Here is a 27,999-nt window from a genome sequence, read left to right on the forward strand (position 1 = left end):
CAGCCAGCCAGTCAGCCAGCCAGTCAGCCAGCCTACTAGAGAGCCTCGTCCACATCGCTCTCATTATGCTGTCATGAAAGACGAGCGCGGAATTTACGAACCACAACTGCAAGAGGATCGCTCTGGCCACGGCATGAAGTCCTCAGGCCGTGAAACATCTCCTCTGCGTGGACACCGTCCCTCCCCAGGGAGCAGCGAGTCGCGTCACCATCGTCAATCCACGAGACCAGATCCCCCCCGACACGCCCATTCGGACAGGCGCCGAGGACGAGACTACGACCGAGACCGTTCGCCCGACGACAGAACTTCACGACGCAGAGAAGGGACCGGTGATTTGATTCAGAGGTATCGTGATCAGCAGCACCTGGCTCCGCCCGAGCCTGGGGATAAGGCTCGTCGACGCAGTCGGAGTCGAGGCCGTCGAGACTCGCCACACTCACCGTCCAAGAGGCATCGCAGCCGCAGCCGCTCCCCGGGCCATCGCCATCGGAAGAAATCCAAGAGGCACAGTAGCTCTTCACACCGTGCTCGCGACTACGACGAGTCGGCATCGTCGAGGCACCGTCGCCGACACTCCCCGCACCGTCGTCGGAGAAGCCCGACCCGAGTTCACGCGTCCCCGAGGCGACGGGACGGCGACGACGACGAAGAGCGCTCACCGCGTCAAAGGCGCTACTCCGGACCCGAATCCCCCATGGACACCGGATCTTGTCGCTTCCGTCGCGACTCACAGTACTCCATGTCGGACGCCCCGCGTGGCCCCCATAGCCGCTCGCCAGTCCCGAGCGGTCGGCACGAATCCAGGGCTCGACGCCCAGACTCCCGCGATAGACACGGCCCGGCCCCTGCATTGAGAAATCCCTCTGCATCCGGCCTTGGTCGTCGGCCGAGCTCAAACGATGCCCCTCGCTCGCCCAGAGCTCACCGAGACCAACGCCGCCGTCGCCACCAGGAGACGCCCGAGCACTGGAGCTCTACGCGGTCCGATGTCGATGACGAGATGGCATCCCGCGGAGGCTACCGGGATGTACCCGTAGCTGGCTACCAGCCGGCATACTCGCAGCAAAGGCCCCAGTATCACAACGACCCTCGAGGCTATTCTCAATCACCGCAGCCCCCACACCCGTATCGTGACTCACCAGGTCATTCGCCGTATGGAGGAGGTGGCGGCGGCCGCTCGGGCTGGGGCAGCAATTTTTCTCCCTCACAGTATGTCTCCCCCCCCCTCTTCTCCACGGACATTTCCCACTCTGACTCTCGCAGCCAATATCCTCCACCATATACCCAGGGCTCCGGCAGTTATGGGCCACCTGCTGGGTTTTCCGGGCCCTATCCCCCTGAACGGCCACGCTCACCTCCCCAGGGTCCCCACCGTGGATCATCTCGGGGCCGCGGTTTCAGGACGTCTTCTTTCAGCAGCGGCGGCCGGCAGAGAGGACCCGATGCCGACTCAGGAGGACACTGGGATGTGCCTTCGGATTCTGGGCGAGACCGCCGCCCCTTTGACGAGGCACCTCCTGCCGCCAACGGCGATGGCAGACCGAGTCCGGACGACGTCGACATGGACAGACCTCCATCGGACGACCAGGCCGACGTCCCGCCACCGCCCAAGCAACAGGACCAGGACGGCGCTCAGGGGCGACCGCCCGCTTCGGGATCGGGCAAGTTCAGCTTCGCCTTCAAACCGTCAAAGCCCGCCACAGCAGCTGCGCCGAAGCCGGAGATATCGCAGAAGCTCAACGCGGTGGCACCTAGGAAGGTGTCACTGGACAGGAGCCAGTCCGGCCGGGCGCCGCCGCCGTCTGCGCCTACAGAGCCAGCATCGGCGCGTGCTCGGTACGAGCCTAGCAAGGCGCCGCCCGAGGGACCGAGAGCGGTGCCCCGGACGCGCAAGGTGAAGAAGATGATCCGTCGACCCAAGCCGCGGCCAACACTAGCGCCCGAGCACGCCGCGTCGGACTCGGTCTTCTTCCGCAAGCCGGGCAACGAGTCCGTCGTCGGGTCGGGCACGTACGGCAAAGTCTTCAAGGGCCTCAACGTGTACACCAAAGACCTCGTGGCGCTAAAGCGCATCCGCATGGAAGGCGAGCGGGATGGCTTCCCGGTGACGGCGGTGCGCGAAATCAAGCTCCTCCAGTCGCTGCGGCACGCCAACATTGTCAACCTGCAGGAGGTCATGGTGGAGCGCAACGACTGTTTCATGGTGTTCGAGTACCTGTCACACGACCTGACGGGCCTGCTCAACCACCCGACCTTCAAGCTGGACGAGTCGCAGAAGAAGCACCTGGCGAGCCAGCTCCTTGAGGGGCTAGACTACCTGCACACGCGCGGCGTGCTGCACCGCGACATCAAGGCGGCCAACGTGCTCGTGAGCTCGACCGGCGTCCTGAAGCTGGCCGACTTCGGCCTCGCCCGTTTCTACGCCAAGCACCACAACCTCGACTACACCAACCGCGTCATCACCATCTGGTACCGGTCGCCCGAGCTTCTGCTGGGCGAGACGCGCTACACGGCGGCCGTGGACGTCTGGAGCGCGGCCTGCGTCATGGTCGAGATCTTCTGCCGGTCCGCCATCTTTCCCGGCGACGGCACCGAGCTCAGCCAGCTGGACAAGATATACGCCATGATGGGCACGCCCACCCTGGCCGACTGGCCCGGACTCGTGGACATGGCGTGGTTCGAGCTTCTCAAGCCGACCGTCAAGCGACGTAGCATGTTTGCCGAGAAGTACAAGGCCAGGCTGTCCCCCGCGGCGTTCGACCTCGTCCTGAAAATGCTTCACTACGACCCCGCAAAGAGGCCTACTGCCGCCCAAGTCTTGAGTCATGCTTACTTTGTCGATGAGGAGCCTCTTCCCAAGCAAGCAATCGAGTATGTTTTTTTTTCTTCTCTTCTTTATATATATATATATATATATATATATATACAAACCCTCCTCTCATGCCATCCTCTGTTTCATGTTTTTTTTTATAAAAAAACCCCTTATCCTTTCACCCCCCCCCCCCCCCCCCTCTACTCCTCTTTACTATCATTTCCCCTCTCTTCTGCTTTATTGACATTGACATACTAACATGTTCGTAGACTCACAGGTCTAGGCGGCGACTGGCACGAATTCGAATCAAAAGCCCTCCGTAAGGAGAATGAACGACGAGAATTCGAAGCACGCAAGGCCTCGTCGGCTCGTGATAATAACAATCACAACCATACCGTTAACAGCAACAACGACAACAGCAACAGCAACAACAGCAACAACAACAGCAACAGCAACAGCAACAACAACAGCAACAACAACAACAGCAACAACACTACTACAACCACCACCATTACCAATACTAATACCAAAAAGAGGTCAGCGGAGGGAGATGGAGATGAGAATGGCTCTTCACAGCAGAAGAACAGATCACAGCCTGTTAAGAAGTTGCATGTTGAGGATGATGGTGCAGATGTACCTGTATGAAAATTTGGGGGGGGGGGGGAAGACAAGGTATGCGTGGGAATTCTTTTTCTTTCTCTTCTTTTTTTTTCCAAAAAAAAAAAAAGAATCAAATTTACACGTCGTATATGAAGAGAGAGATGCAATGCAAATGTGCTTAGTCAATTTCTGAACACCCACGCATTTCAATATCACTTCAGTCAAAAAATTATCAGAAAAAGAATGTATAGGCAGAAAGACGAGTAAAGCAATGACAGAGCATATCAACCATCCTGTACGGCCATTGAAAGTCAAAAAGAGAGAAGAATAATCCTGGTATCCAAGTCTTACACACATTCATTCCCAAATCGCACCGTGTTTTGTTCGCTTTTTTCTCCCCCTTGGTTCCTATCCCTAAGCCTCCTTGTAGAGATCTCCTTGCAAAAAAGGAGAAGGAAAAAAGATGTCATGGTCATAAGTCATTATTAGAGAAGTGCACCCCCAACATCAGATTTACTCCTGTCCGAAGTGCGTAGTAGCTCACGCAGACTGCCCTCTGCACGACCGGGCGACGCGTTGACCGGCGTATCAGACGACGCTGTCGTCCACGGGATCCAGCCGGTCAGGGCAGTCAGTAGGCCATCTCTAGGGGTGGCAGCTTCCGCGAGTGGAAAAGTTCCCGAGCTCCTGATGACTAGGGTCTGACGGTTCGTCGGAAGAGTCGGTGCGCCGTCCTGCTGGCCGTCATCACCCTGCGTCTCCTTTGTTCGCTTCTTGGGCGGTGTGGTGCGGATCTCGAGGTGACTGGTCGATGCTTGAGGCTGGACAGGCTGGCCGACGAGCATGGTCGTGCCCGAGTTGCGTGGCGGTTTTCCCGAGGTACTACCTCCTTGTTGTTGTTGTTGTTGTTGAGAACTGCTACCCTGCTTGGTATTGTCTATGAGGGCGAGCGAGGTAGATCGTCTCCTGAGAGGGTGAGAGTGTACCGACGCACCATCGTTCCCATCGTCCTGCTGCTGGTTGTCTGCGGCGGTGCTTTTCGAAGACCTCGCCGGGGATGTGCTTCCCGAGCCTTTGGTCGTGGCTCGGCCACGGACCTCGTCGGCCAAGTCGGCGGCTGACCTCTTCTTGGACCCTTCCTCGTCCGACGACCGGCTGGACGACATGATGGTCTCGAGGGTGCCCATGGCTCTGCTGTTGCGCCTGACGCCTCTGCGTTGCTGCTGCCTCCTCTGGTGCTTCATGCTCCTCTCGTCATCTGACGACACGGCCTGCAGCGTCGGGCCGGCTGGATCCTGGCCGCCGCCGCGGTTGACGCCTAAGAAGGAGGAGCCAGAGCCATGGGGTGTGTAGTGGACCTCGTACTGGTTGCTCAAGGAGTACCTCGACTTGGCACATATCTCGGCAATGCGGTCCAGGTCGGCATTGATGCTGCTACCACCGTCTTCCTGTGTCTCCATGTTGTCAAGGAAGCTCTTGAAGGTGAAGGCCTCGACCGGGGGCAGCTTGACACCCCCGGACTCGGCAGCGCTGAAGCGCTTATCACGCCTACGACTCATCCGACTCAGCATGCCATTCCTGGCCGTCGTGACAGTGGCGGAAAATGGCAGCAAGCGTCGCTCCGCCGTGGCCGAGCTCCCACTCTGGGACACGGTACCGGCGCCACCGGTAACGAGGACACCGCCGTGCGTCGTGCTGATGGGTCGGGAGGGCAGCGGCGAGTAGTAGCTGTGGACAATGACGGGCTCCGAATAGGTGGTGTTCTCGGCGCCGGTAGACCTCTCGTACCTGTGGCGGCTGGGATAGTTATTGTTGAGCTCTCGGAGGGCCGAGGTGCGGTTCTCGACGGTGGAATCGTCAACAGGGATGGGCTTGCCCTCGGCGGTGGAAGGAACAAGGCTCGTGGAGGAGAGGTTTGGTTGAAAGGGCCGGATGAATGAGAAGGGAAAGTTGGTAGAACGCGGGACCGAGGTGGGGCGAGTCGGGGTCAAAGACGTGTCGGAGGTTGAGCGGCGATGCTGCCGAGACACGGACTGGGCTGTTCGAGAGCCGGAGGGAGGAGGAGGAGGAGGAGGAGGGTATGGCAGCGTGGAGGGAGATGACATGGCGAGACAAGCAAGAGAGACGCGGGGGGGGGGGGAGGGTCTCACAAGGTGGAGCGTTTTTATAAACGTGCTCGCCGGGGAGGGGTGGATGAACGATATGTATGAGCTGTCGTTGCAGGAGACTACTATGTGTGCGTATTGGACGCTTTGCGTTGGCGAAGAGGGAGGAGCGTGCAGAGAAGCGTGCAGAGAAGCGTGCAGAGAGGCGTGCAAGGAGATGGTACCCTGTCTGCTGCCGGCAGCAGAACTAGGAAAGAGGCGAGAAGGACAGGATGAGGCCAAAGGGATTGGCTGTTGGTGGTGAGGTGAATTGTAGACAACGTCGCGGACGGACGACGGGGCCGATACCGGCACCAAATGCGCTTCGAGGGTTGATATGCAGTCGAGATGCAAGGTCGACGTGGAGGGACGAGGGGATGGCTTCTCAAAGGACGGATATTATTCTGTAGATGGCATGCAGAGTATAAGCAATGCGTTGCAGCATGAAGGGAGCTATCACCCCGTAATGCGGTACTCAAAGCGAAAGTGAAAAGAAGCACGAGTATGAAAACCCCGGGGTCCGAGAGTGAGACGGATGGCAGCCCCACGATTCGTTGGGATGGGTGACGAATGGACAAGATGTGTTGGAAAGCTGGCCAACCCCGCAGCTGTGACGGAGACGGAAGGACACGGGAGTGGTTGGTACTCTGGAGTGCGTGCAGTAGGTGCAATGCGCGTAGAGGTGATTTTAGGTGGTGATAATCATTGACGAGAAACAGTGACTGGATGAAATCGGCACGGTTCGAGGTCGATTGAGGGGCTGCTAGTGGTGAATTGGCGTGTAGGAATATGTCGGTTTGTTCCAATGGGGATGAAGCATGTCAACTCGACTCTTGGCAGACAAGGAAGAAGGAGAGGAGGGGATTTGTTGTCGATGCGAGGGAAATGTGAGGATGAGGCGCATGTCAAAATGAGGAAAAGCTTAGAAGGCGAAAAGCAGGGGATGAAGGAAGGAGGGCGGAGGGATGCGCTTTCCTTCCCTGCTGTTCTTTGTGGGCGCGTATTTGTGTGTGTGTGTGTGTGTGTGGAAGTGTGAGTGAGAGAGTGTGAAAGGCAAAAAAAAGTACGAGTACTGCGAGTACTTCGTAAGTGCGAGGCAAGTGCGATGCAGTGTGTCGTGGCTTCCTTTAAAAGGAGGAGAGAAGACCGAGGAGACGCACCAGTCCGCCGCCCCCCCCCCCCGCCCAACTGGTACGTCACTCATCCGGGCGCATAAGTTTGGCATCATGAGATAGACGAGCACTCGTAGTCCATGATGGGAGAGTATCGATTGAGTATTTTCTTGAACAGCGAGTATCAAGTGCGTAGTAATAGCAGCGTTGAAATACAGAGTATGCGAGTGGCTAGTCACTAAATAGGACGGATGCACTCTGTCTTGGATCATTGTCGTCATTACGCCTTTTTTTTTAAAAAAAAAGAGAAAAAAAAAAGAGGAAAGAAAAGAGAGTGTGGCGGATATAACCCATCTGACAATGCCTCGATGCCTGCATCGCCACCAGCCAGACAGCCAGACGGCAATCCTAGATACACAATCTACAGCTCCACAATGTCTTCGGCTAAACGCAGAAAAGTGTCGGTGATTCAAGGAACGTTTCTTTCCAGGTTCTCCCCCATTCCTGTTGCGACCACAGCCATTATCCGTCTGTAGTCTGCAGCCCTTCGAGAACATGTCCCTTGCTGGCCTGAAAGCTCCAGGCTCTGTTGTTATTGGCCAGCTGAGGGAAGTCACCTTTCATCATCTCGTGATGTTACAACCTCCACGTATGAGTCTGATGCAATCACGTTGGTAGTGCTGAGTAGTGCAAGTACCGGTAACTAGTAGCTCCCATGGATAAATTCAAGATCCAAACAAATAAGCCAGTGGTATAATACCTCAGAACTGTCGTGCAAAAGAAAAAAGAAAAAAACACAAGAACACAGGGACAACACCCATAGAGTCGTCCTTCATATATCCATCAAACCATACGGGGATAGCTGACCGAACGCCAGCCCGCATGGTAACAGCATTCCACTGCGTCGAGGGTCAGCCGACGTAGAAGCGGCGGCGAGAAGGCTGATGCTCCCAGAATTCCCAAGACCTATCCATCTATTGCCGGAGAGATTCCCTACCCGCCTGTCTCATGCAGGCCCATCATCCTTGAGCGCATCGCGGCGTTCGGTAGGAGCAACGTGCCGCGCACCTCAGCGATAGTTGGGAGGCGGCGCGGTAGCAGGCGGCGCCATGGTTCCGTACCCGACGCCACCAGACTGGACGTTCTCCGAGTAGACGCCGGGCGCGCGGCGGGCGGCGAACCGGCCCTCGTTGGCCTGCTCGCGACGTTCATAGTAGACGTAGAGGAGGTAGAAAGCATGTATGTGACCAGGGATGTAGCCGAGGAGCGTCAGGCAGATATTGATGAACAAGTCTGCCAGGCGGGAGGTCAGCCTAGACGATGCTCTCTCCGCACGCGCACGGCAGAGGGGAGGGGGGGTATAGAATATGGCCTACCCATTCCACATCCTGCCACGAGGAACACGCCGACGGGCGGGACTGTGACAGCTGGTCAGCAAGACCGGAGAAGGACATCGGGCTCTGAGGAGAAGGGGTGAGTACAGAAGATGGTGATGAGAACGGCGAGGACGGCAGATACGACACCCATGGTGACGATGTCCTTCTCTCCTGGTTAACGAGTGCTGTCTTGCCGTGTGGCGCAATGCAAAGCGGCGGCGGCTGGCAGTAAGAAGGTTGGCGGTCGAGAAAGATGATGGTCCTCGCAGGATCAAGGGCGAAGAAGAATATGAAAAAAAACTAAGCAGTGTAGGGAGCTGCCTCTATATCCGAACACGGCGTCCTTCTCCGACGTCTCTCAAGAGGTGCTTCTGCTGGTGATGTCAATGATGATGCAGCAGCTGAGTTCTGCCTCGGGGGCGGACATATGACGTGTCTCGGGACAGAGAGAGCGATTGACTGACGTCTTTCGTCTTGTCAGCCCAGCCAGCCCAGCCAGCCCAGCCATGTACAGGTACGGGCATTTACATCTATACTTCCTGCTTTGCAAGGCACGTGGTTGCACGCCCTTCGATCCGATCGACTCATGATAGAACACCATACTTGTAGATGGGAAGAAGATCAGAAACGATGTGGAATTCTAGTTCACACCTAGAGAATGCCATGTCCCGTTATTTCTGTCCCCTCGAGGATCTACCTGCATGTACGATGGGAGCTAAGCTACTGGCTAGGCCATTATCACTGCTTCCGTACAACCAGGAGCAATAACCGGTAACGTGTACGGAGTAATCTGTACAGATTAATCTGTACAGCCCGCCAAGTAATAACGTACATGACGCCAAACAGAGTAGGGTTGATGTACCGACCCCCACTTCGTAGACTCGTACGACCCGTAGACTGGAGTGTGTTTTCTTCTTCTTTTTCTTCTTTTTCTTCTTTTTTTCCCCATGTTTCCCCCGGTAACATGATAATGATAATACACCGCAAGCCTAGCGATATTATGTATGGATTCACCATCAGAAAAGACCCGCCGGATCTTCCCCACCATCATCTTCTTCTCTTTACTACCTTGGTAGCAGTAATCTATCTGTACTAGCAATCGTGATACCTTCATGCCGTATTACTCGCTCGTAAACCCGGATGGACTCAATGACCAAGTTTAGAGGGTCACCACCAACCAGCTCGTCAGTACTCTGTACGGAAATCCGCAACAGAGCCAACGCCTCAGGGTCCATCGAGTCGGCCAATCGTGACGTGACATGGCAACGAATGCCCTCCGTCGCAGCTCGCCAGTATCATTACGTCTCAACGCCCGGACCCCGGTGAAGTGAATCTAGCCGGGGTGACCGGAAATGAGACGTCATCTGTATGATTGACAATGAAGGGATTATAGTCCTGGGTCTCCTGAACGGAGCCGTTGCGGCCCATACGAGACAGCGGGGGCATGGATGAATACTCGTGAATAATCTTCTAGAAAAGGACAAGGTCATGATGCTTGTTATGTCAGTAGGGTTGTCAGACTACGACGAGCAGTATCAGTGCGTGCATCGCGGGCCGCAATATGACCCCCCCCCCAACCCCCCCCAACCGGAAACCCCAAATCACGGTAACCCTAGCTGGTAAACACGGCAGGATAAGAGTAGGGGGGAGGGGACGACGACGAGACGAGAAGGAAGGAAGGGATAAAAGGAAACGCAACCACGCGTCCGGAGAGACCCCTCATCATCCGACTGACCCCTCCCTCCCTCAGTTCGCGCGCGCGTGCGTGACAGGAGAGAAGACACATGTACGAGTATGCATGCAAGTTCGAGCGGCCAGACGGGAGGCTCCGCTGTCACGGGAAAGAGTGTGACGGGGTTGATGATATGTCGAGTACGAGTACGAGCAGACGGCACGGAAGGGCGCTATCGCTCGTACTCGCACTTTCAAGGTTACGCCGTCTCATCAGCAGCCAAACATTCTTCATGTAGTGGTGGATAAAAAGTAGATGAATGAGAAGAAGAACGGAAAGGGACTACAGGTAAAGAGGGAGAGAAAGTCCACAGTGGCCCCCCTTGTAGGACTATTACGGAGTAAAATAGAGAGAATTTACTCCATAATAATATAGAAGAAGAAGGGGGAGAAGGAGAAAGAAGGAGAAGGGACAGGAACGCAGTGGCCGGCACTGTGAGAGTGCATATATCCCCCGTAGGGTGATGATGCCACTACACGTACGAATATAGCCATCAGCATGGGATATATCGCACTACCCGCAACAACATAATCTGTGGTGTTGGCGACAGGTTGCTTTCTTGAGAGCATGCTATGATATTTATAAATAACACTGTTAATTAAAATGTGCAAGAACACATTGTCGGTAAAGCTTGGACGCCGACCGCCAACCGGTAACATGGTACGAGTAAAAACTCGTACCATGTTAGCGCAATGGCGGTCCCAGGGCCAAGGACCGCCCACGAGGATTTAAACATGGATGGGGGGTGGATGACGTTTTTTGACATGCGCCGTGCCAGGGGGGCCGGGCGACGTTCTGTCAACGTAGTGACACTCTGCAGGGAGCACTGCACATATACTACGAGTAATACTAACGTCCTGTACTCTGTACTCCTGCAATACATGCTAAGCAGCGGATGACGAGTGTCACTGCTCTGCCCCAATTCCAACTCCATTGTAGAGAACGGAAGGGGGGGGGGGGAAAGAAGGCAGACAAGAAGGAAAGAGAGAAAAGAAAAAAAAGAGAAGAAGAAGAAGAAAAGACACCGCATCTCCCCCAACGGCACTTGTTAGTCATGATACATCTGTTGATAACCTCCTGCCAAGGCGAGGCAACGAGACACCTGTGACGGTGACGGGCCTGCGGAGTATTGCAGTAGTCGCCTACGAGTAACAGGTACGATAGAGCCCTGACAGTTCACGTTCTAGAGCTGCATCGACAGCAGCGACGGCAGCAGCAGCGATACGTGCTGACACCGGTCAGCCCCTCAAAAAGCCACCTGCAACGCGGCGATCGTCCGAGAGCTCGTCGGGAGGCTGCACTCTTCTCGACTCCAAGCCGTACATGCATCTCAACCACGACGCCGTGGCAGGGCTCCGACTCGCAGAGGATGGTGGTGGTGTGGGCTATCACTACCGTCCCACGGATGGCACACTGACATGCTGGGCACATATGCCCAAGGTCATATTATGTGTTGCTCCGAACCTGCGGCGCAGCTGCGGCCAATGTGGCAAGGAACACCGAGGGAAGAAAGCCGGGAAGGTGCTGCCGCAGTGCTTGCCGTACCTGTCACTCATGAATGTATTATAGTAATACTTACGTCGTATGACTAACTGCTCCTAGTAGAAGGAAGGTGCTATGGAGCTTCTCATGTGCAGATATAGTAATACTGTTCGTAGTAGTACTGTTCGTAGTAGTAGTAGTAGTAGTAGTAGTAGTAGTAGTAGCAGCAATAGTAGTAGTAGTAATGGTAGTAATGGTAGCAATAGTAGTAGTAGTAGTAGCAATAGCAGCAGCCTATAGATTCCTGTTCTGTCATGCCATCTCCCCTCCAACTCCTCTCCTCACCTCTCTTTCACTCCTCTGATGGATGCCGATGGGTCCATGAGATACGACCACCAACTTGCAATTCAGACCACCCACTGTGCATCCCTCACTCTCCCGAGTGTGTGTGCGCGTGCAGGTGTGCGTTCCCCACAACCCTCCACCAACGGCTTCCCTCCCACTGGGCAACCTCCTGAGCCATGGAGCGCCTGCACCCGGTGGGCCACACGCACAGCGCTCCCAAGGGCCACCCGAGGCGGAGGGCCGCCACCCAAGGACCACCGCCCAAGGGCCGCTCTCTGGGGGGCCCCTGGAATAACTTACTGCCAACTGCCCTGTCAGTCGTGGAACGCACTACTTCGCTAGTATCCGTACACGAGAGCGGTATTACGGTGTAGTGACTCCTGACCGTGGATGGATCCATTGGGGAAGAGAAAGGCCCCAACATAGTAGGCCCCCCCGAGAGAAAACCCCCCCAAGGCCGACGGTCGACGCTGCCAGGAGACGCCAGTGCTCGGGCGAGTATGTATTCCTGTCAGTGGACAGCCGCCCTCTGTACGTGTCTGTACAGGTGATCCGCTCGCTATTGGACCGCTACGGTGCTTCCCTTACAGCGCTCTCCTACAGCGCTTCTTCTCACCTACCCACCCAACCTCTCCCCCCCCCCCCCCTTTTTTTTTTTCCATCCCGCCCGTCACGTCGAGCTGGCCGGGTCACAGGCATAGCTCGTCTCACCTACGCCGACAATCCCACCCAGCGGATTGACACAGCAAAACCTCCCTCTCGCATCTGCTGCTTGCTTGTTCTGCAGGCCTGCAGTCCAAGCGTTCCATAGCTGACCCGCGCGGTCACACGTCGCCTCGAATTCACACGGCATAACAAAAATTGCCCATCATGTCTTCGCAACAGCTCCCTCAGTCCAGCGTCGACCGCTACGTCGTCATCCACGTTGCGACCACTTGTGACGAGCATGGTGTCTATGTTACCAAGGATTCCGCCGAGGTGATTGAGTTTGGATGGATCCTCATGGATGCCAACTCGCTCGAAGAGGTAAGCAAGCTCTCGCTCTGCACATCCTTCTCTGCCAGCTTGCACCGACTGACCCCTCCCCCCTTTTTCTCCTTTTTTTTCACGCCTAAACAGCTTGCCCACGAGAGTGTCCTCGTCAAGCCCGTCAACACGCCCATCACTCCACTCTGCAGTAGGTCCCTGCCCTCGAAAATTCGCGTCTCCATCATCCGAGTCGCACCTCTCTACCTCTACATGAGACCCCTATGGGCCTGGAAGGCTCCTCGCCATCCGCAACANGAAGGTGCTATGGAGCTTCTCATGTGCAGATATAGTAATACTGTTCGTAGTAGTACTGTTCGTAGTAGTAGTAGTAGTAGTAGTAGTAGTAGTAGTAGCAGCAATAGTAGTAGTAGTAATGGTAGTAATGGTAGCAATAGTAGTAGTAGTAGTAGCAATAGCAGCAGCCTATAGATTCCTGTTCTGTCATGCCATCTCCCCTCCAACTCCTCTCCTCACCTCTCTTTCACTCCTCTGATGGATGCCGATGGGTCCATGAGATACGACCACCAACTTGCAATTCAGACCACCCACTGTGCATCCCTCACTCTCCCGAGTGTGTGTGCGCGTGCAGGTGTGCGTTCCCCACAACCCTCCACCAACGGCTTCCCTCCCACTGGGCAACCTCCTGAGCCATGGAGCGCCTGCACCCGGTGGGCCACACGCACAGCGCTCCCAAGGGCCACCCGAGGCGGAGGGCCGCCACCCAAGGACCACCGCCCAAGGGCCGCTCTCTGGGGGGCCCCTGGAATAACTTACTGCCAACTGCCCTGTCAGTCGTGGAACGCACTACTTCGCTAGTATCCGTACACGAGAGCGGTATTACGGTGTAGTGACTCCTGACCGTGGATGGATCCATTGGGGAAGAGAAAGGCCCCAACATAGTAGGCCCCCCCGAGAGAAAACCCCCCCAAGGCCGACGGTCGACGCTGCCAGGAGACGCCAGTGCTCGGGCGAGTATGTATTCCTGTCAGTGGACAGCCGCCCTCTGTACGTGTCTGTACAGGTGATCCGCTCGCTATTGGACCGCTACGGTGCTTCCCTTACAGCGCTCTCCTACAGCGCTTCTTCTCACCTACCCACCCAACCTCTCCCCCCCCCCCCCCTTTTTTTTTTTCCATCCCGCCCGTCACGTCGAGCTGGCCGGGTCACAGGCATAGCTCGTCTCACCTACGCCGACAATCCCACCCAGCGGATTGACACAGCAAAACCTCCCTCTCGCATCTGCTGCTTGCTTGTTCTGCAGGCCTGCAGTCCAAGCGTTCCATAGCTGACCCGCGCGGTCACACGTCGCCTCGAATTCACACGGCATAACAAAAATTGCCCATCATGTCTTCGCAACAGCTCCCTCAGTCCAGCGTCGACCGCTACGTCGTCATCCACGTTGCGACCACTTGTGACGAGCATGGTGTCTATGTTACCAAGGATTCCGCCGAGGTGATTGAGTTTGGATGGATCCTCATGGATGCCAACTCGCTCGAAGAGGTAAGCAAGCTCTCGCTCTGCACATCCTTCTCTGCCAGCTTGCACCGACTGACCCCTCCCCCCTTTTTCTCCTTTTTTTTCACGCCTAAACAGCTTGCCCACGAGAGTGTCCTCGTCAAGCCCGTCAACACGCCCATCACTCCACTCTGCAGTAGGTCCCCCCCCTCGAAAATTCGCGTCTCCATCATCCGAGTCGCACCTCTCTACCTCTACATGAGACCCCTATGGGCCTGGAAGGCTCCTCGCCATCCGCAACACCTCCGGGAGCGTGGCAGCAGTCCAGATGGTTGAGGAAGATGCTGCCAGTGCAGCATCGTCCTCGCCGTCATCCGAAAATTCCATCCTGCACTGCCGGTCAAGTGTCAGGCCTAGCCCACACTTCTGCTGACCCGTCCACTTCTCCGCAGCGAGCCTCACCACATTGACTTGGGAGCACATTCGAAACGCGGGTACCTTTAGAGATGCCATCTCTCGATTCGATGCCTTTGCTACCGAGCACTTGACGTCCAAGAACCTCGATTTTGTCTTCGTCACCCTCGACGCCTGGGATCTCCGTGTCCAGCTGCCCCGTGAAGCCCGCGACAAGGCTGTTGTCCTGCCCCCCTACCTGCAGCACTCTCGCACCTTTGACCTGCGCACCGAGTACCAGCGGTGGCAGCAGCACCATCCCGAGTCGCTGCCCTTTGGCCCCTCGATGCTCTCCAACATCTGTGCGGCTCTCGAGGTCGAGCCGGTCCAGTCGAGCGCCCCGATCAAGCATAACCTCCCCTTTCACCTGCAGGCTCTGGCTCCGGCCTCGCCCCGTCGTGCTATGGAGGAGGCCGTCACCCTGACCCGCGTCCTCCGCGGCCTCATCCGCAAGTCTCAGCCTCGCCAGGAGCACCCGGACGTGCTCACCCGCCCCATGGACGCCCGCGCAGATGTCCGCGCCTTCCTCTCGGAGAGGAGCAAGGTCCTCCACATGTCGGGCCTGCCCCACGACACGACCCAGTCCGAGCTCGAGAGCTGGTTCACCCAGTTTGGGGGCCGCCCCATTGCCTTCTGGACCCTCCGTACCCCGGAGCAGCACAAGCCTACCGGTACCGGCTTTGCCGTCTTCTCCTCCCACGAGGAGGCTGCCGAGAGCCTGTGCATGAACGGACGTGCCCTCAACGAAAAGGCCATCGAGGTCTCTCCTTCCTCCAGCCGCGTCCTCGACCGCGCTCAGGATATCCTGACCCCCTTCCCGCCGAGCAAGAACCGCCCTCGCCCCGGTGACTGGACCTGCCCCTCGTGCGGCTTCTCCAACTTCCAGCGCCGTACTGCCTGCTTCCGCTGCTCGTTCCCCGCCATGGGCTCCGGCCCTCAGGAGATGGGCGGCGGGCCCGCCGGCTACGGCGGCTACGGCGGCTACGGACCCGCCCACATGGTGCCTCCCCCTCACGGCGGCCACCACGGACACATGGGTCACGGCGGTGGCCGCATGGGCGGCAGCGGGGCTGTCCCGTTCCGTGCCGGCGACTGGAAGTGCGGCAACGAGGTCTGCGGATACCACAACTTTGCCAAGAACGTCTGCTGCCTCCGCTGCGGAGCCAGCCGGGCCGGCGCTGCCGTCATCGCCGACTCGGGCTATCCCGGCCCCGGCGGACCCGGTCCCACGATGGACAGTGCGTCTCCGTACGGCATGAGCCAGGGGTCCATGGCCGGCACTCCCGGTCCTGGACCCGGCCCGGGCCCTGCTCCGGGCCCCTTTGGCTCCGGCGGCTCCTTTGCTGCGGGCGCCGGGGGCTACAACCAGCACTTTGGCGGTCCTCCCAGCCACTTCCTGCCCTCCGGTCTCGGCGGGGGCGCTGGTGCTTACCCCAGCTCCCTGAACACGCAGGGCTTCAGCTCGGGCCCCGGATCGCACTCGGCAGGTCCCTTTGACAGCCGAGCTGCCGAGGCAGCCTTCCAGTCGGCCACCAACGGCCCGGCGTCGGCGGGTCCATCCAACAACTTCTACAACAGCAACCCCGCTGCCAACAACGGCGGCGGCGAGAGCGATCCCTTCGCCTTCCTCTCCAGCGGGATGGGCGGCCTCTCGGTTGGCGGCAACGATGCCCGCCAGAACGGTGGCGGCCCCCCCAGCAAGTCGCCCGCCTAAGGAAGCCGCTGCCTGAGAGGGGGCAGAGACGTGACGACGCTCCACCACCAAGGCTGCCGTGCTGTCGTGCTGCATTACACGTTCCTCTAGACTGTGTTTTATTTTTCCTTGCCCGGCGGGATGCATATTGCCACCTTTTATTATTATTTTATATTACCCCCTTTTGTGTTTGGGCGTTGGGGTGTGGCTCACGGAAGCGAGGGAGGGAGGAACGGAAACCAAAAGAAGAGAAGACGCAATATAGAGTTGATAGTGAGCATTTTGGAGCCGTGCCAAGGAGAAGACGGAGGGTATAGCATCTCCTTCCCCTGCTGGCAACTTTGTTTCCCTTTCTTTCTACCCTTTGTTTATTTTTATTTTATTTTGGGGCGGGGGTGGGGGGAGGGGGAGGGGATGGTGGGTTGTGGATATTTGCGTTGTATGTATGTGCGGATCGGTTTGGGAAGTTCGGATCGGATGGAGTGTAGGTTTTTGCTCTCCCTCTTTTTTTTTCTTTTTTTTTTACCTCAACTTTTATTCTGTTTCCTACTCTTACTCTCTTCCCGAATGCCTTGGTATTCTTCTCTATATTCTCTCCTGTTATGTTATTCTTTTTACAAAGGCAAAAAAAGGGGCGATTACAAAATCATTGGAAGGCTGGAAAAAATATGAAAAGTGTTTTTTTATATTGCTGTTTGTCATACAGGTACAGAGCACTTATTTGGCTAATCTGGTCTTTTGGAGCTGGCGGGGTTGGAGAGACGGACCTTTTGAATTTATCTGGGATCTTGCATCCGCGACAAAAAATGATGTGAAGATGGAAGGATTGGTTGGAAGGTGGATGGAAAACGAGGGGGGAAGAGAGAGAGAGAGAGAGAGAGAGAACAAGTATCGAGACTCTCGTGGAAAGAAGGAAAGCTCTATATCGGCATTTGACTAGGCTAGTCTCGCTCTTTCTTTTCTTTTTTTTTTTTAAAAAAAAAAAGAAAGAGAAAGAGAGAGGAGCAAAAGAAAACAAGGAATGGTGAAGGGGAGCATCTCCCGGAGGGTACTTAGCTTTTGATTCTTCTTTCACTTCTTTTGTTTTGTATCAATCTGATCGTTTCTATCTTCTTTCCCGTCGCCTGTCTCTCTTGTTTGCATGTGTGTTTTTTTTTAAGAGAGTGAGAGAGTGAGAGAGAGAGAGAAGAGAGAAAAGAGAGAGTGATCTCTGTTATTTTACCCCCTTTTCTTTTCCTCCCCGTTCCACCAGACCCCTCCCCCTTTTGTATTTGTTAATCTTCTTCACACGGCAAAGTGCGGATAGTGCATAGCGTTAGAGTGAAGGGGTAGATGATAGTTCCGAGCATGGGTCTTGCTCGGTAGGTAAATTTACATTGACAGCACTGCAACTATTGAGCTGATATTGCGCGGCAGGGAGGGGGGGTGTGGTGTGCTCTTGCATGGTGACGAGACTATGTATGAGACATTGTGTATACGTATATATATGTGTGTGTGTGTGTATACGGGTGCATGTGTATACGGTATGTGTGCATACGGACGATTCGACCGGTATTGAAGAGGATAGCAGCTCCCCCTCTGGAGGAGAAAACTCAGCGCTCAACCTCGGAGTCATCCAGCTGAGAAACCTGCCGACCGAGGCTCACGGCCCTGTGCCGTGACGGCAGGATCTCCATCCAAGCTCACGGGCGCGCCCATGAGGACCCTCTTGACGAACTCGGTCCAGCCAGGCCGGTCGTTGACACCTGGAGGCGGGGGTGCGAAGCCGGCACCGGTCCTCTTCTGCGGGGGTACAACGTAACCCCTTGCCATCTCGTCGTCGAGCGAGTAGGCGTCGTCGTCCGTGTCTTCGTAGTCCCCGTCGTCGTCGTCGTCGCCGTCGTCGTCGTCGCCGCCGCCGCCGCCGCACCACCCCATCGCCCTGAGACGGTCGTCCTCGTCCTCCTGGCGGATATCCCGCCTCTGGTCGTCGGACAGGTGGGGCCATCGCTTCTTCCGGGCGTGCTTCGCGCGCCAGTGGGTCGTGGTGTCGACGTCCCTCAGCGTCTCGCCGCCGTCGTCGTCGGAGACGTACATCTCCTCCTCCGTGGGCACCAGGTTCTCGCCCGTGACCCAGTCGATGTGGCCCCAGAGCATCATGTGGCGGATGTGCAGGTCCAGACGGAGGCCGCGGCGCACGGCCTCGAGGGGGACGAGCTCGTCCGGGCGGGCGAGGTGGCGGGTGGTGCCGGCCCCGGGGGCGCCCCAGCCCTCCGTGTGGCCTGTGCCGACGTTCCAGAGCGGCACGCCGTGGAACTCGCCCTGGTCGGGTCCCGCGGCCGGGGCGGTGCGGCGGCCGCCGTCGGTGTCGTAGTCGTACCGGACCTTGGCCTCGAGCGTCTCGGGCAGCGTCGTCAGCCGCTTGCGCGTCAGGAGCTGCCAGAGGGGGTGCAGGCCGCGCTGGCCCAGGATGACGTGCAGCAGCTCGCACGACGTCGGGCCGTAGACGGGGTCGTTGAAGACCAGGCACAGCTTCACGAAGAGCAGCTGCGCGTTGTACAGGTCAGCGTCGCGCCAGAGCCGCCGGTTGCGCAGCATGGCCGCCCGGTGCCGCGTCTGGCCGACGTCCATGAGGAGCCAGAGCCGCAGCAGGGTCGACGGCATCGTCCGCGGCGTGCGGTGGCCCATCCGCGCCAGCAGCCCGCATATCGACCGGCAGCAAGCGTCCCGCCCCATGACGAGCTGCAGGTACCGCAGCCCCGGGACGGTGCGCGTGCTGCCCTGCCGCGACGCCTCCACCCGCCCGTCGCCCATGTCGCTCCACGTCCGCCCCCCCGGGTCGGCGATGACCAGCCGCCTGTACAGCCTGAGCGGGAAGATGCGCCCCGCCTCCGCGCACCGGTGCCCGATCCACGCGTTCACGCTCGACTGCATGTAGCGCCCTACCGATACTCGGAACGCCCCGCTGGCAATGTACAGGTTCAGGATGTCGCCCGCGCGCAGGTGCTTGCCCAGCTCCACCGACAGCTCCATGTGCGAGCACAGACGTGTGACGATGTCTTGCCGTTCCGTCGGGCAGGCCGTGCACTGCCGCCGTCGACGCTGCTGCTGCGCGGTGGTATCGTCCGCGCTGGCCTTCTCGGTGAGCTCGTAGGGGTCCCTCCCCTGGAAATATCCGTCCCGCGCAGCCTGGTTGAAGTCGTACCGGACCGTGTTGTCGCGGTCGCTCCGTCGCAGGGAGATGCTTGGCAGCCGCTGCTCAACCTCCTTCTCCATCATGACCAGGAGCAGGTCGCGCTCTGCGTCCACCTCCTCGCCCTGCCGGTCTGGCGCGTCGAGCTTCTCGCACTCGGAGGCGAACATGGTCCGCAGGACAGACTTGACACGCTCCGCATTCGCGGGGAGGCGACCCTGCCGCGCCTGAAGCCCGTGGAGCATGGCCGAGATGAGGTGCTGGGCTTCCTCGGCATCGATGCCGCGCTGGATGCTCCGGGCCAGCACGTCGTCTGGGTCGAAGGGCGTGATGGTGGTGACCATGGTTCACGAGGAGATCAGCTGGTGTAGAAGAAGAGAGGGGGCAGATCAGTGTGGAAGAGGATGACGTCCAGTGAGCAGATGCGTGGGTGGTGGTGATGAGGGAGGCAACGGAGCAGAGGAGAAGGAGGGAGCAGAGTGTTTTCGGTGAAGGATATGGGGATGAGCGCATGCTGTCCGGGTGCCAGCACCGGTTTTTATAGCAAAGCTTCACACGGTGAATAGTGTTGAACTGTTGGACTGTTGGCTGTCAGGCGGATGGAAACAATGACGATGTCTAATCGACAATAAAACGAATGCAGATGGAGTCAATAGAGCCATACGACCTCTCAATTTGGGGAAATGCAGTGTCGCGGGTGCAGGGGGGCTGAGGTGAGTCCAAGCTGACGGCTGTCCGGCAGCTGTCGCCATCACAAAGTCATCACGGTCATCTTCTCGGGGGCTATTCAGAGCAAACACGTCTTTCTTCTTTGATACTAGCAGCAATCCCCAAGCAAAACCATCCCTTGCTCACGATACGCTGCAGTATCGCGCCGCATCAGCAAACGTCTCTCTACACTCGTCATCTCTTCGTCTTCGTACAGGCTCCCCTTCGCCTCGGTCCGAGCCTGCCCCCAAGTCTGCGTTTATCAATTCTGAGGGTTTGATCCCGATATGTAGCCAGAGCCTCTGTCCTCTCCTTTACCTTCTTCCGAGCTGCTGTTCTCGTTCTCATCTCTGTCGTCCCCTTCACCCCCTTCACCCCCTTCACCCCCCTCGCCCCCCCTTGGCCATCATCACCTTGGCCGTCTTGGTTGGCATCCTAACCATTCATCAGGTCATCCTGCTGATCATGTTCCTGATGTTGCGGCCCATCACTATGTTGGCCACCTTGCTTCTCGAGTGTATTCGTTATCCTGGCCGCCCTGTTTTTTTCCTGAATGAATTTCTCTTCCTCGTTGTCCTGCATCTCCTCGCTCAACCGTATCTCCAGGCCTTCCGGATCCTCAACGCTGTCCAGGACCTCCTCGATTTTCATCATCTCCTCCATGTTCCGACGGACCTCGCTGTCCATATCCTCCTCGCCGTCTTGCTTCCCCTCGCCTACCTGATCATCCTTTTGGTGACCATCGTTGTGTGAGGCCTCGTTGCTCTCCTCCTAAGGGCTCGCCTCCTTCTTTGCAAACTTCCACCTCAACTATCGGTCGAGCTCATCAACGGGGAGGTCACCGTCGTCCTTGCCGACAATCGACTCCGCAACTTTCCAGATCTGCAGCAGGTTGTCCTCGGCGGCACTGGCTACCAGCCAGGGCTCGTTGACGTTCCAGCTAAAGTCGGCGAGATGGTTGGTGTGGCCGCCGTGCATGAAAAGCCTGGACAGGAGGGTGAGAATTAGTTTCGGGTCGAGAAGGGAGTCCGCCTTTGGGCCAGTTGGGAAGTAACTTACAGCTCGGGGGGTCCATCATCCTGGTCGTCGGGGAGCTGCTCCTCGCCGATGCGCGACAGATCCCAGAATATGATCCTGCGGTCGTAGCTGGCGCTGCCGAGGATTCCAGCCTCGGTGGGGTGCCATGAAAGTGATGTCACGGCATCGTTGTGTCCCTCAAGGCTGTGAACCTTTTCCTTGACATTGCGCAGATCCCAGATACCGATGGTCTTGTCGGCAGAGGCCGTGGCCACGAGCACCTCGGAGTTGGGGTTAAATGACAGGGCGTTTATCGCGTCAAGGTGTCCCCGCCTGGCGACCAGAGCCGCCTTGTCCGTCTCGCCGTTGCGCACGTCCACAATTTGCAGCGTCTGGTCATCCGAAACGGAGCCGATGAAGTTCTTAGAGATGGGGTGATATTGCACGTCGTTGACGACCTGGCTGTGATGCGTGTATCGGCGAGACGGCTTGAGGACCTTGGTGTCGGCCTCGAGCTTCTTTAAGTCCCTGGGGGGGGGAAAACCAGTCAGTAATGACGTCCAGTCCAAGATTCCGACACAGCTGTGTCTACGTATGCGCTTACCAAAGACACATAGTCTTGTCTTCGCTGCCCGAAGCCAGACAGCCCTCCTCGTGCGGGCTCCAGGCCAGTCCGAACCCCTCGGCTTTGTGTCCGACCAGCTCAACCTGGGGGCTGATCTTGCCGAGCGTGGTCGGCTGGAGGGCATGCTTGGTGCGGTCAAAGATGAGAATCTTACCGTCGACGCATAGAGTGGCAATGATGTCGGGGTTCTGGGGTTGGTAGCGGGCCTTGTTCACCTCGCCGGGGTGTTCAATCTTATGAACAATGTCGGCCTTGATGGCTGCCACGTCGCCCGTCTTCCCGTAGCCTCCAATCTCCCCACGCTCATCGTCGTAGCTGTCGGGGTTCGGCGACACATGCTTGGGGATTTGGACATTGGCAATCTGGAGGTAGTTGGGGCTGTCATCTGACGTGTGAGTGCCGAGCAGGAGGCGATGGGTGCGAAAGTTCTGGTCCGCGACATCCTTAACATCCGGAAACCACTGGACCGTCAAGGTGGGCCAAGTCAATGCCTTTCTGTTTCATGTCAGTCGATTGCGGCGACACGATACGTGGTGAACAGCTATGTGGTGGGACCTACCCCAAGATCATGTCGTAGAGGAAGGGGCTGTTCTTCTTCCATGTCTTGTACTCTACGAACACGTGTTAGAGATGATGCACGGCACCGACCATGTTCTCGAGCGACAACTTTTGCCATACCTTCATTGATGAGACGCTCGGCCTGGTCATCCTCATCATCGTTGGTCATGTCGACTGCGCAGAGAGTGTGAGCTCGGTTGATCGTTCAGGGCGGAGAGAGGCATGGGTGAAATAGAAGCTCACCATCCTCGACGGGGTCTGCGACCTGTGCGGGCGCCATGATGTGTCAAGTCCCGGTACGGTATACAGGAGATACGTATGCTAGTGGCGGTTTATGCGGGAGTAAGCCGGTGGTGAGATGATGTGCTATGGTGGCGGACGGAGGGGCCAAGGTGAGAGAGGCTGGTGGAAAAGTGAAGATGAACGCGTCGCGCGTAAATGGACCTGGGGAAGGCGCCCAATCAGTTAAAGGGAGGGAAGGAGCTCTAGCTGTTTACTATGGCTGTCTGTGACTGTGGCTGGTGAGGTCCATACTCGTAAGGATGAAAGGATGAAGTGTAGGATATCATTGCTTGTATGTGCAAGATATGTGGCGCAGGCAAACTCTGCCTGGAGCTCTGCCTGGAGCTCTGCCTGGGGCTCTGTCTGGGGCTCAGAGCCAGCTACTGGTGGCCATCGGCGGCCAGTCAATAACCTGATGGATGGATGGATGGAGGTCCAGGTAGGGCACCTAATAACTTCGCAGACCCCACCAAGAGTCCACCGTCCAGCCCTCCGTGGCCAGCTCCATGGAACCCCACCACGAGCCTGTATCACTGGACAGTCCCACGACTACAGGGACTACAGTGCTCCCACCCCCCCGCTAATCGTAATGCGGCCAACCATAGTCGCTTGGTGGCCGAGTCATCCCAGCTTCAGTTCTTCAGTCCTACATCAACCTTTATCCTTCCTACCTCAGCCCCCACGAGCAGACTTTCCTTCACGAAGCGCGACGGCCCGTACCTCTCCTTGACCTATTTGAACCTGTAGACACGAGGCTTTGGGGTCTGTTCAGTTTCATATCTAGGCTCGTTCCGCCATCTGATCCGGCGCTTGGGTTGCGACAACGCATTTCTTCAACGCTGCTCCAGCATCACCACCCTGGTCTTTGTACCTTTTTACCTTCAACTGTTCTACATATTTTTCTTTCATTACGCAGGGCTGAACACACCCGCGAACTGCCGTCACCATGGGGTACATCCTTACCCACCATCCGGCCGTCACCTTGAAACGTCCTCTCTGACTAGTCTGCGCGCAGTGTGCCCAAGTTCTTCAGATGGCTCTCGGAGCGCTATCCGTCCATCTCGCAGCTCATTGCTGAGAACCGTATACCCGAGTTTGACTGCCTTTACGTACGACATCTCCCTCGACCCCCCCTAACCGGCTAGTGAGCCGACGTGCTAACGAGCTCTCTTAGCTGGATATGAATGGAATCATCCACAACTGCACCCACAAAGATGCCGGAGAAGACACGACGTTCCGCCTGAGCGAGGAGGAGATGTTTATCCGTATTTTCAACTATATTGAGCATCTGTTTGGAAAGATCAAGCCGAGGCAGCTGTTCTTCATGGCCATTGACGGAGTCGCCCCTCGCGCTAAGATGAACCAGCAGCGCTCTCGGCGATTCCGTACCGCTCTCGACGCCGAGAATGCCCGTGAAAAGGCCATCCGTGAAGGTGTCGAGATGCCCAAGGAGGAGCCTTTCGACAGCAACTGCATCACTCCTGGTACGTGATGTTTCAACTTACTCGTATAGCCAGCCAGTACCAACACTGCTTTGATAGGAACTGCCTTCATGGCTAAGCTCTCGCAACAGCTTCGCTACTTTGTCAACAAAAAGGTCTCCGAAGACACCGACTGGCAGGGATGTGAGGTTGTTCTTTCCGGTCACGAGGTTCCCGGTGAGGGAGAGCACAAGATCATGGAGTACATCCGCAACGCCAAGTCGCAACCTGGCTACCACCCCAATGTGCGACACTGTCTCTACGGCCTCGACGCCGACCTCATCATGTTGGGCCTCCTCAGTCACGATCCTCACTTCTGTCTTCTGCGTGAAGAGGTCACGTTTGGCCGTGCTTCCAAATCCCAAAACAAGGAGCTCGAGCACCAGAACTTCTACCTCATGCATCTCTGCATAGTAAGAGAGTATCTGGCCATGGAGTTTCAGGGTATTGAGAACCTCAAGTTCCCATTCAACCTGGAGAGTGTTATCGATGACTTCATCCTGATGGCCTTCTTTGTTGGAAATGATTTCCTCCCCAACCTTCCCGGGCTGCACATTAACGAGGGCGCCCTGGCAAACATGTTTGGGATATATAAGAAGGTTCTGCCGCACTGCGACGGCTACCTCAATGAGAATGGTGTCATCAACATCCCCAGGCTCAAGCTCCTCCTTGAGGAACTCAGTAAGCTTGAGCTCATATCATTCGAGAAAGACGTCGCGGACGAAAAGTGGTTCGCTGCCAAGCAGATTGAGGACCGACAGCTCGACGGCAGGAACGGCGCCGCCAGCAAGAAGACGACCAAGGCTGGCCAGATGGTCATCACCTCTTCGCAGAGGGATCTCTGGAAGCAGAAGATCCGTCCCTACGTCTCAAAACGGTCTGATCAGCCCCTCGATCTGGGTGCGGACCTCAAGGCCGAGGACCGGAAATTTGCCCAGGCCGTTGCCGACTCGATGCACATCGAGTGGGCAACAGAGGAGGACGATGACGGTCGCCGACACCTCGTCATCAAATTCCCCCCAAAGGCCGATGGCGACGACGACGACGGCGACGACGACGGCGATGAGGAGGAGGGCAACATTGCCGCGTACAGAGTCATCAGGACATACGACAATGCCAAGGTCATGAACATGACCCCCGAAGAGGCCCAGAAGAACTACGAGAAGCTATACCAGGAAAAGTACCAGGGGTGGAAAACCAAGTACTACCTGCAAAAGTTTGAGGAATGGGCCCCGGACAGATACGGCCAGGAGATGATTGATCTTGCCGAGAACTATGTCCAAGGCCTCCAATGGGTCCTGTATTACTACTACAGGGGAATCGCTTCCTGGCCGTGGTTCTACAAATACCACTATGCACCCCTGATCTCTGACGTCGTCAAGGGTCTCAACGCCAATCTCAACTTCAAAAAGGGCCAGCCGTTCAAGCCCTACCAGCAGCTCATGGGTGTCCTCCCTGACCGAAGCAAGAAGATTGTCCCGACGGTGTATCACGACCTCATGACCAATCCCGACTCGCCCATCATCGATTTTTACCCCCGTGACTTCGAGCTGGACATGAACGGAAAGAAGATGGAGTGGGAGGCTGTCGTCAAGATTCCCTTTATCGATGAGAAGCGCCTGCTAGACGCCATGGCGACCAAGGACGACCAGCTCAGTGACGACGAGAAGTCTCGCAACGGGTTCGGCGTGCCCCTCAAATTCACGTACTCGGCGGACGTCAACTTCACCTACCCGTCGTCGCTGCCGGGTGTGTTCCCCGACATCCACTCGTGCCGGTGCGTCGAGAATATTTTCGATCTGCCCGACATGGAAGGCCTAGAGTATGTCTCTGGTCTGACCAACGGTGCCATGGTCAATACCAAGGCATTGGCCGGTTTCCCGACGCTCTTCCACCTCCCCCACGATGCCCAGCTGGTCGCGCACCACGGCGTGATGGTGTTCCAGCAGGAGAGCAGGAACCCCAGCATCATCGTCACCCTCACCGAGACGGATAAGCGGACCAAGGTGGAGACCTGGAAGGCTAAGCTGGGTCAGCGCTGCTTCGTCGGCTACCCGTTCCTACAGGAGGCCAAGGTCATGAAGGTCCAGGACGAGCTCTTCAGCTACGAACTGGCTGAGAATGGCAAGGACATCGCCACCAAGGACCACAACAACCGGGAAGCTGCCGAATACGCCAAGGAGGCTGAGTTCCTCGAGAGCTGGCACTCCAAGCGCCTCGGCATCGTCATTGGTCAGGTGGAGTGCCTGGTGTACGTGCACATGCTCAAGGGTCTCATCAGGACGGACGAAGGCGCCCTGATCAAGGAGTACGCCGAGAACCCGAGCCTGAGGAAGACGTATGCTTCGCAGACGATCGTGGACACTGTCTTCAACGAGGACGAGCGGTTCATCGAGAAGGCGGCCCTCCCGATTGAGGAGGACTTCCCCGTCGGCACACGGGCCTTCTTCCTGGGCGACTACGCCTACGGACGACCACTCGAGATAACGGGGCATGTCGGGCACAAGGCCGAGATCATGGTCTCGCAGCTCAAGAACAAAGAGCCCGACTTCGCCAGGTCCATCATCCACACGGCCGAGAGGAACAACCCGTACACGCCTTCGTTTGCGGTTGCCAAGAAGCTGGGCATACACCCCCTGATACTCAGCAAAATCACCTCGTCGTACCAGGTGCACAGCTCGGGTGGGCTGAAGCTCAACCTGGGCCTGAACCTCAAGTTTGACGGCCGCAAGATGAAGGTGCTGGGGTACTCGCGCAAGTCGCACACGGGCTGGGAGTTCAGCAACCAGGCCATCAAGCTGATTGCCGACTACATGGTGGCGTTCCCCGACTTCTTCGCGGCCATCCAGCGAGAGCCGCAGAGGAGCGACGTGTCGGACACGGACCTGTGGCCCGACAAGACGGTGGCGGCGCAGCGTGTCAAGGACATTGCCGCCTGGCTCAAGAAGCAGGAGACGGGCAAGTTTGAAAAGGTGCCCCTCGAGGCGGAGCAGCTGGATTCGGACGTGGTCATGTCGCTGGCGCGCGTGGGCGAGCAAGCGTTCCAGGCGTCGCAGGAGTTTGAGATCAAGAAGCTGCGAGGAGTGCCACGCACGGCACTCCTCAAGCCCGCCGACGCCGAGCTCGTCCTCAGCAACCAGAACTTTGGCCTGGGCGACCGCGTCACGTTTGTGGCCGGCTCGGGCAAGGTTCCGATCGCGACGAGGGGTACCGTGGTCGGCATCAGCCGCACGGCCACGGCGCTCCTCCTCGACGTCGTGTGGGACACGTCGTTCATGAGCGGCACGACGCTCAACGACCGCGCGCCCATGTTCCGCGGCCAGACGGTGGCGGCCTCGTCGGTCCTCAACACGAGCGACAGGCAGGTCATCACCGCGTCGAGTCAGTCGCAGCGCCGAGCGCCGAAGGCCGCTGCCGGGTCCAAGGGTCCCTACGGCTCCGTCGGTGCAGCGCAGTACAAGGACGCCCCCGCCCCTGCGCCCCTGCGAAACGGTTGGCGCGGCGCCATCAACGGCCAGGCCAACGGCCAGACCAACAGCAATGGCAGCGCCCGCGCTGGCGGCCGCGGCGGGCGTGGCGGAGGCGGTCCCAACCTGATGCACAGCACGTTGGTGTACCGCGGCGGACCGGACCAGGCTCAGCAGCACCAGCAGCACCAGCAGCACCAGCAGCCCAACGGTGGGCGTGGTGGTCGCGGCGGTGCTCAACGTGGAGGCCGCGGCGGTGCAGTCCAGCACCAGAGCGGTCCCGCCGAGGGCGGCGCCCAAGGGTACAACAGCGTGCCTCCTCCTGCTAGCCTGGATGCCCGCGGAGGGAGGGGACGTGGTGGTGGCCGCGGTGGTGGTCGTGGAGGCAGGGGTCGGGGCGGTGGTCGTGGAAAGGGCCAGGGCCAGGGCCGGGGTCAGGGTCAGGCAGCTCAGTGA

The 27,999-nt window shown here is 57.6% G+C and overlaps 7 protein-coding genes across 7 annotated transcripts; 3 read left to right on the plus strand and 4 right to left on the minus strand.

Moving 5' to 3' along the window:
• Positions 1 to 73: 73 nt before the first annotated feature.
• GMORB2_2909 (uncharacterized protein) lies at positions 74 to 3,457 on the plus strand (the record flags this gene model as incomplete). Its single annotated transcript, XM_035464885.1, has 5 exons — positions 74 to 149; positions 196 to 329; positions 362 to 1,209; positions 1,264 to 2,871; positions 3,082 to 3,457. 5 exons carry the CDS (start codon positions 74 to 76, stop codon positions 3,455 to 3,457), a joined length of 3,042 nt encoding a protein of 1,013 aa, XP_035319123.1.
• Positions 3,458 to 3,897: 440 nt separating this feature from the next.
• Positions 3,898 to 5,517, minus strand: GMORB2_2910 (uncharacterized protein; the record flags this gene model as incomplete). The annotated part of the gene is made up of 1 exon (XM_035464886.1): positions 3,898 to 5,517. The coding sequence occupies one exon, from the start codon at positions 5,515 to 5,517 to the stop codon at positions 3,898 to 3,900; it is 1,620 nt and encodes a 539-aa protein (XP_035319124.1).
• A 2,220-nt stretch (positions 5,518 to 7,737) lies between these two features.
• GMORB2_2911 (Uncharacterized membrane protein YqaE,-like protein of Blt101, UPF0057 family) lies at positions 7,738 to 8,195 on the minus strand (the record flags this gene model as incomplete). The annotated part of the gene is made up of 3 exons (XM_035464887.1): positions 7,738 to 7,961; positions 8,045 to 8,095; positions 8,150 to 8,195. The coding sequence occupies 3 exons, from the start codon at positions 8,193 to 8,195 to the stop codon at positions 7,738 to 7,740; spliced, it is 321 nt and encodes a 106-aa protein (XP_035319125.1).
• Positions 8,196 to 12,473: 4,278 nt separating this feature from the next.
• On the plus strand, positions 12,474 to 16,254 carry GMORB2_2912 (Zn-finger protein; the record flags this gene model as incomplete). The annotated part of the gene is made up of 4 exons (XM_035464888.1): positions 12,474 to 12,929; positions 13,992 to 14,132; positions 14,226 to 14,283; positions 14,540 to 16,254. The coding sequence occupies 4 exons, from the start codon at positions 12,474 to 12,476 to the stop codon at positions 16,252 to 16,254; spliced, it is 2,370 nt and encodes a 789-aa protein (XP_035319126.1).
• Positions 16,255 to 17,844: 1,590 nt separating this feature from the next.
• On the minus strand, positions 17,845 to 19,749 carry GMORB2_2913 (uncharacterized protein; the record flags this gene model as incomplete). Its single annotated transcript, XM_035464889.1, has 1 exon — positions 17,845 to 19,749. The coding sequence occupies one exon, from the start codon at positions 19,747 to 19,749 to the stop codon at positions 17,845 to 17,847; it is 1,905 nt and encodes a 634-aa protein (XP_035319127.1).
• A 1,174-nt stretch (positions 19,750 to 20,923) lies between these two features.
• GMORB2_2914 (histone-binding protein RBBP4) lies at positions 20,924 to 22,593 on the minus strand (the record flags this gene model as incomplete). The annotated part of the gene is made up of 6 exons (XM_035464890.1): positions 20,924 to 21,098; positions 21,173 to 21,658; positions 21,735 to 22,250; positions 22,315 to 22,366; positions 22,434 to 22,487; positions 22,557 to 22,593. The coding sequence occupies 6 exons, from the start codon at positions 22,591 to 22,593 to the stop codon at positions 20,924 to 20,926; spliced, it is 1,320 nt and encodes a 439-aa protein (XP_035319128.1).
• Positions 22,594 to 23,184: 591 nt separating this feature from the next.
• Positions 23,185 to 27,999, plus strand: GMORB2_2915 (5'-3' exoribonuclease 1; the record flags this gene model as incomplete). The annotated part of the gene is made up of 6 exons (XM_035464891.1): positions 23,185 to 23,207; positions 23,611 to 23,704; positions 23,770 to 24,079; positions 24,137 to 25,353; positions 25,459 to 26,666; positions 26,724 to 27,999. The coding sequence occupies 6 exons, from the start codon at positions 23,185 to 23,187 to the stop codon at positions 27,997 to 27,999; spliced, it is 4,128 nt and encodes a 1,375-aa protein (XP_035319129.1).

This window comes from Geosmithia morbida (genome assembly GCF_012550715.1).
Source record: "Geosmithia morbida isolate 1262 chromosome Unknown scaffold_15, whole genome shotgun sequence".
Lineage (NCBI taxonomy): Eukaryota > Fungi > Ascomycota > Sordariomycetes > Hypocreales > Bionectriaceae > Geosmithia > Geosmithia morbida.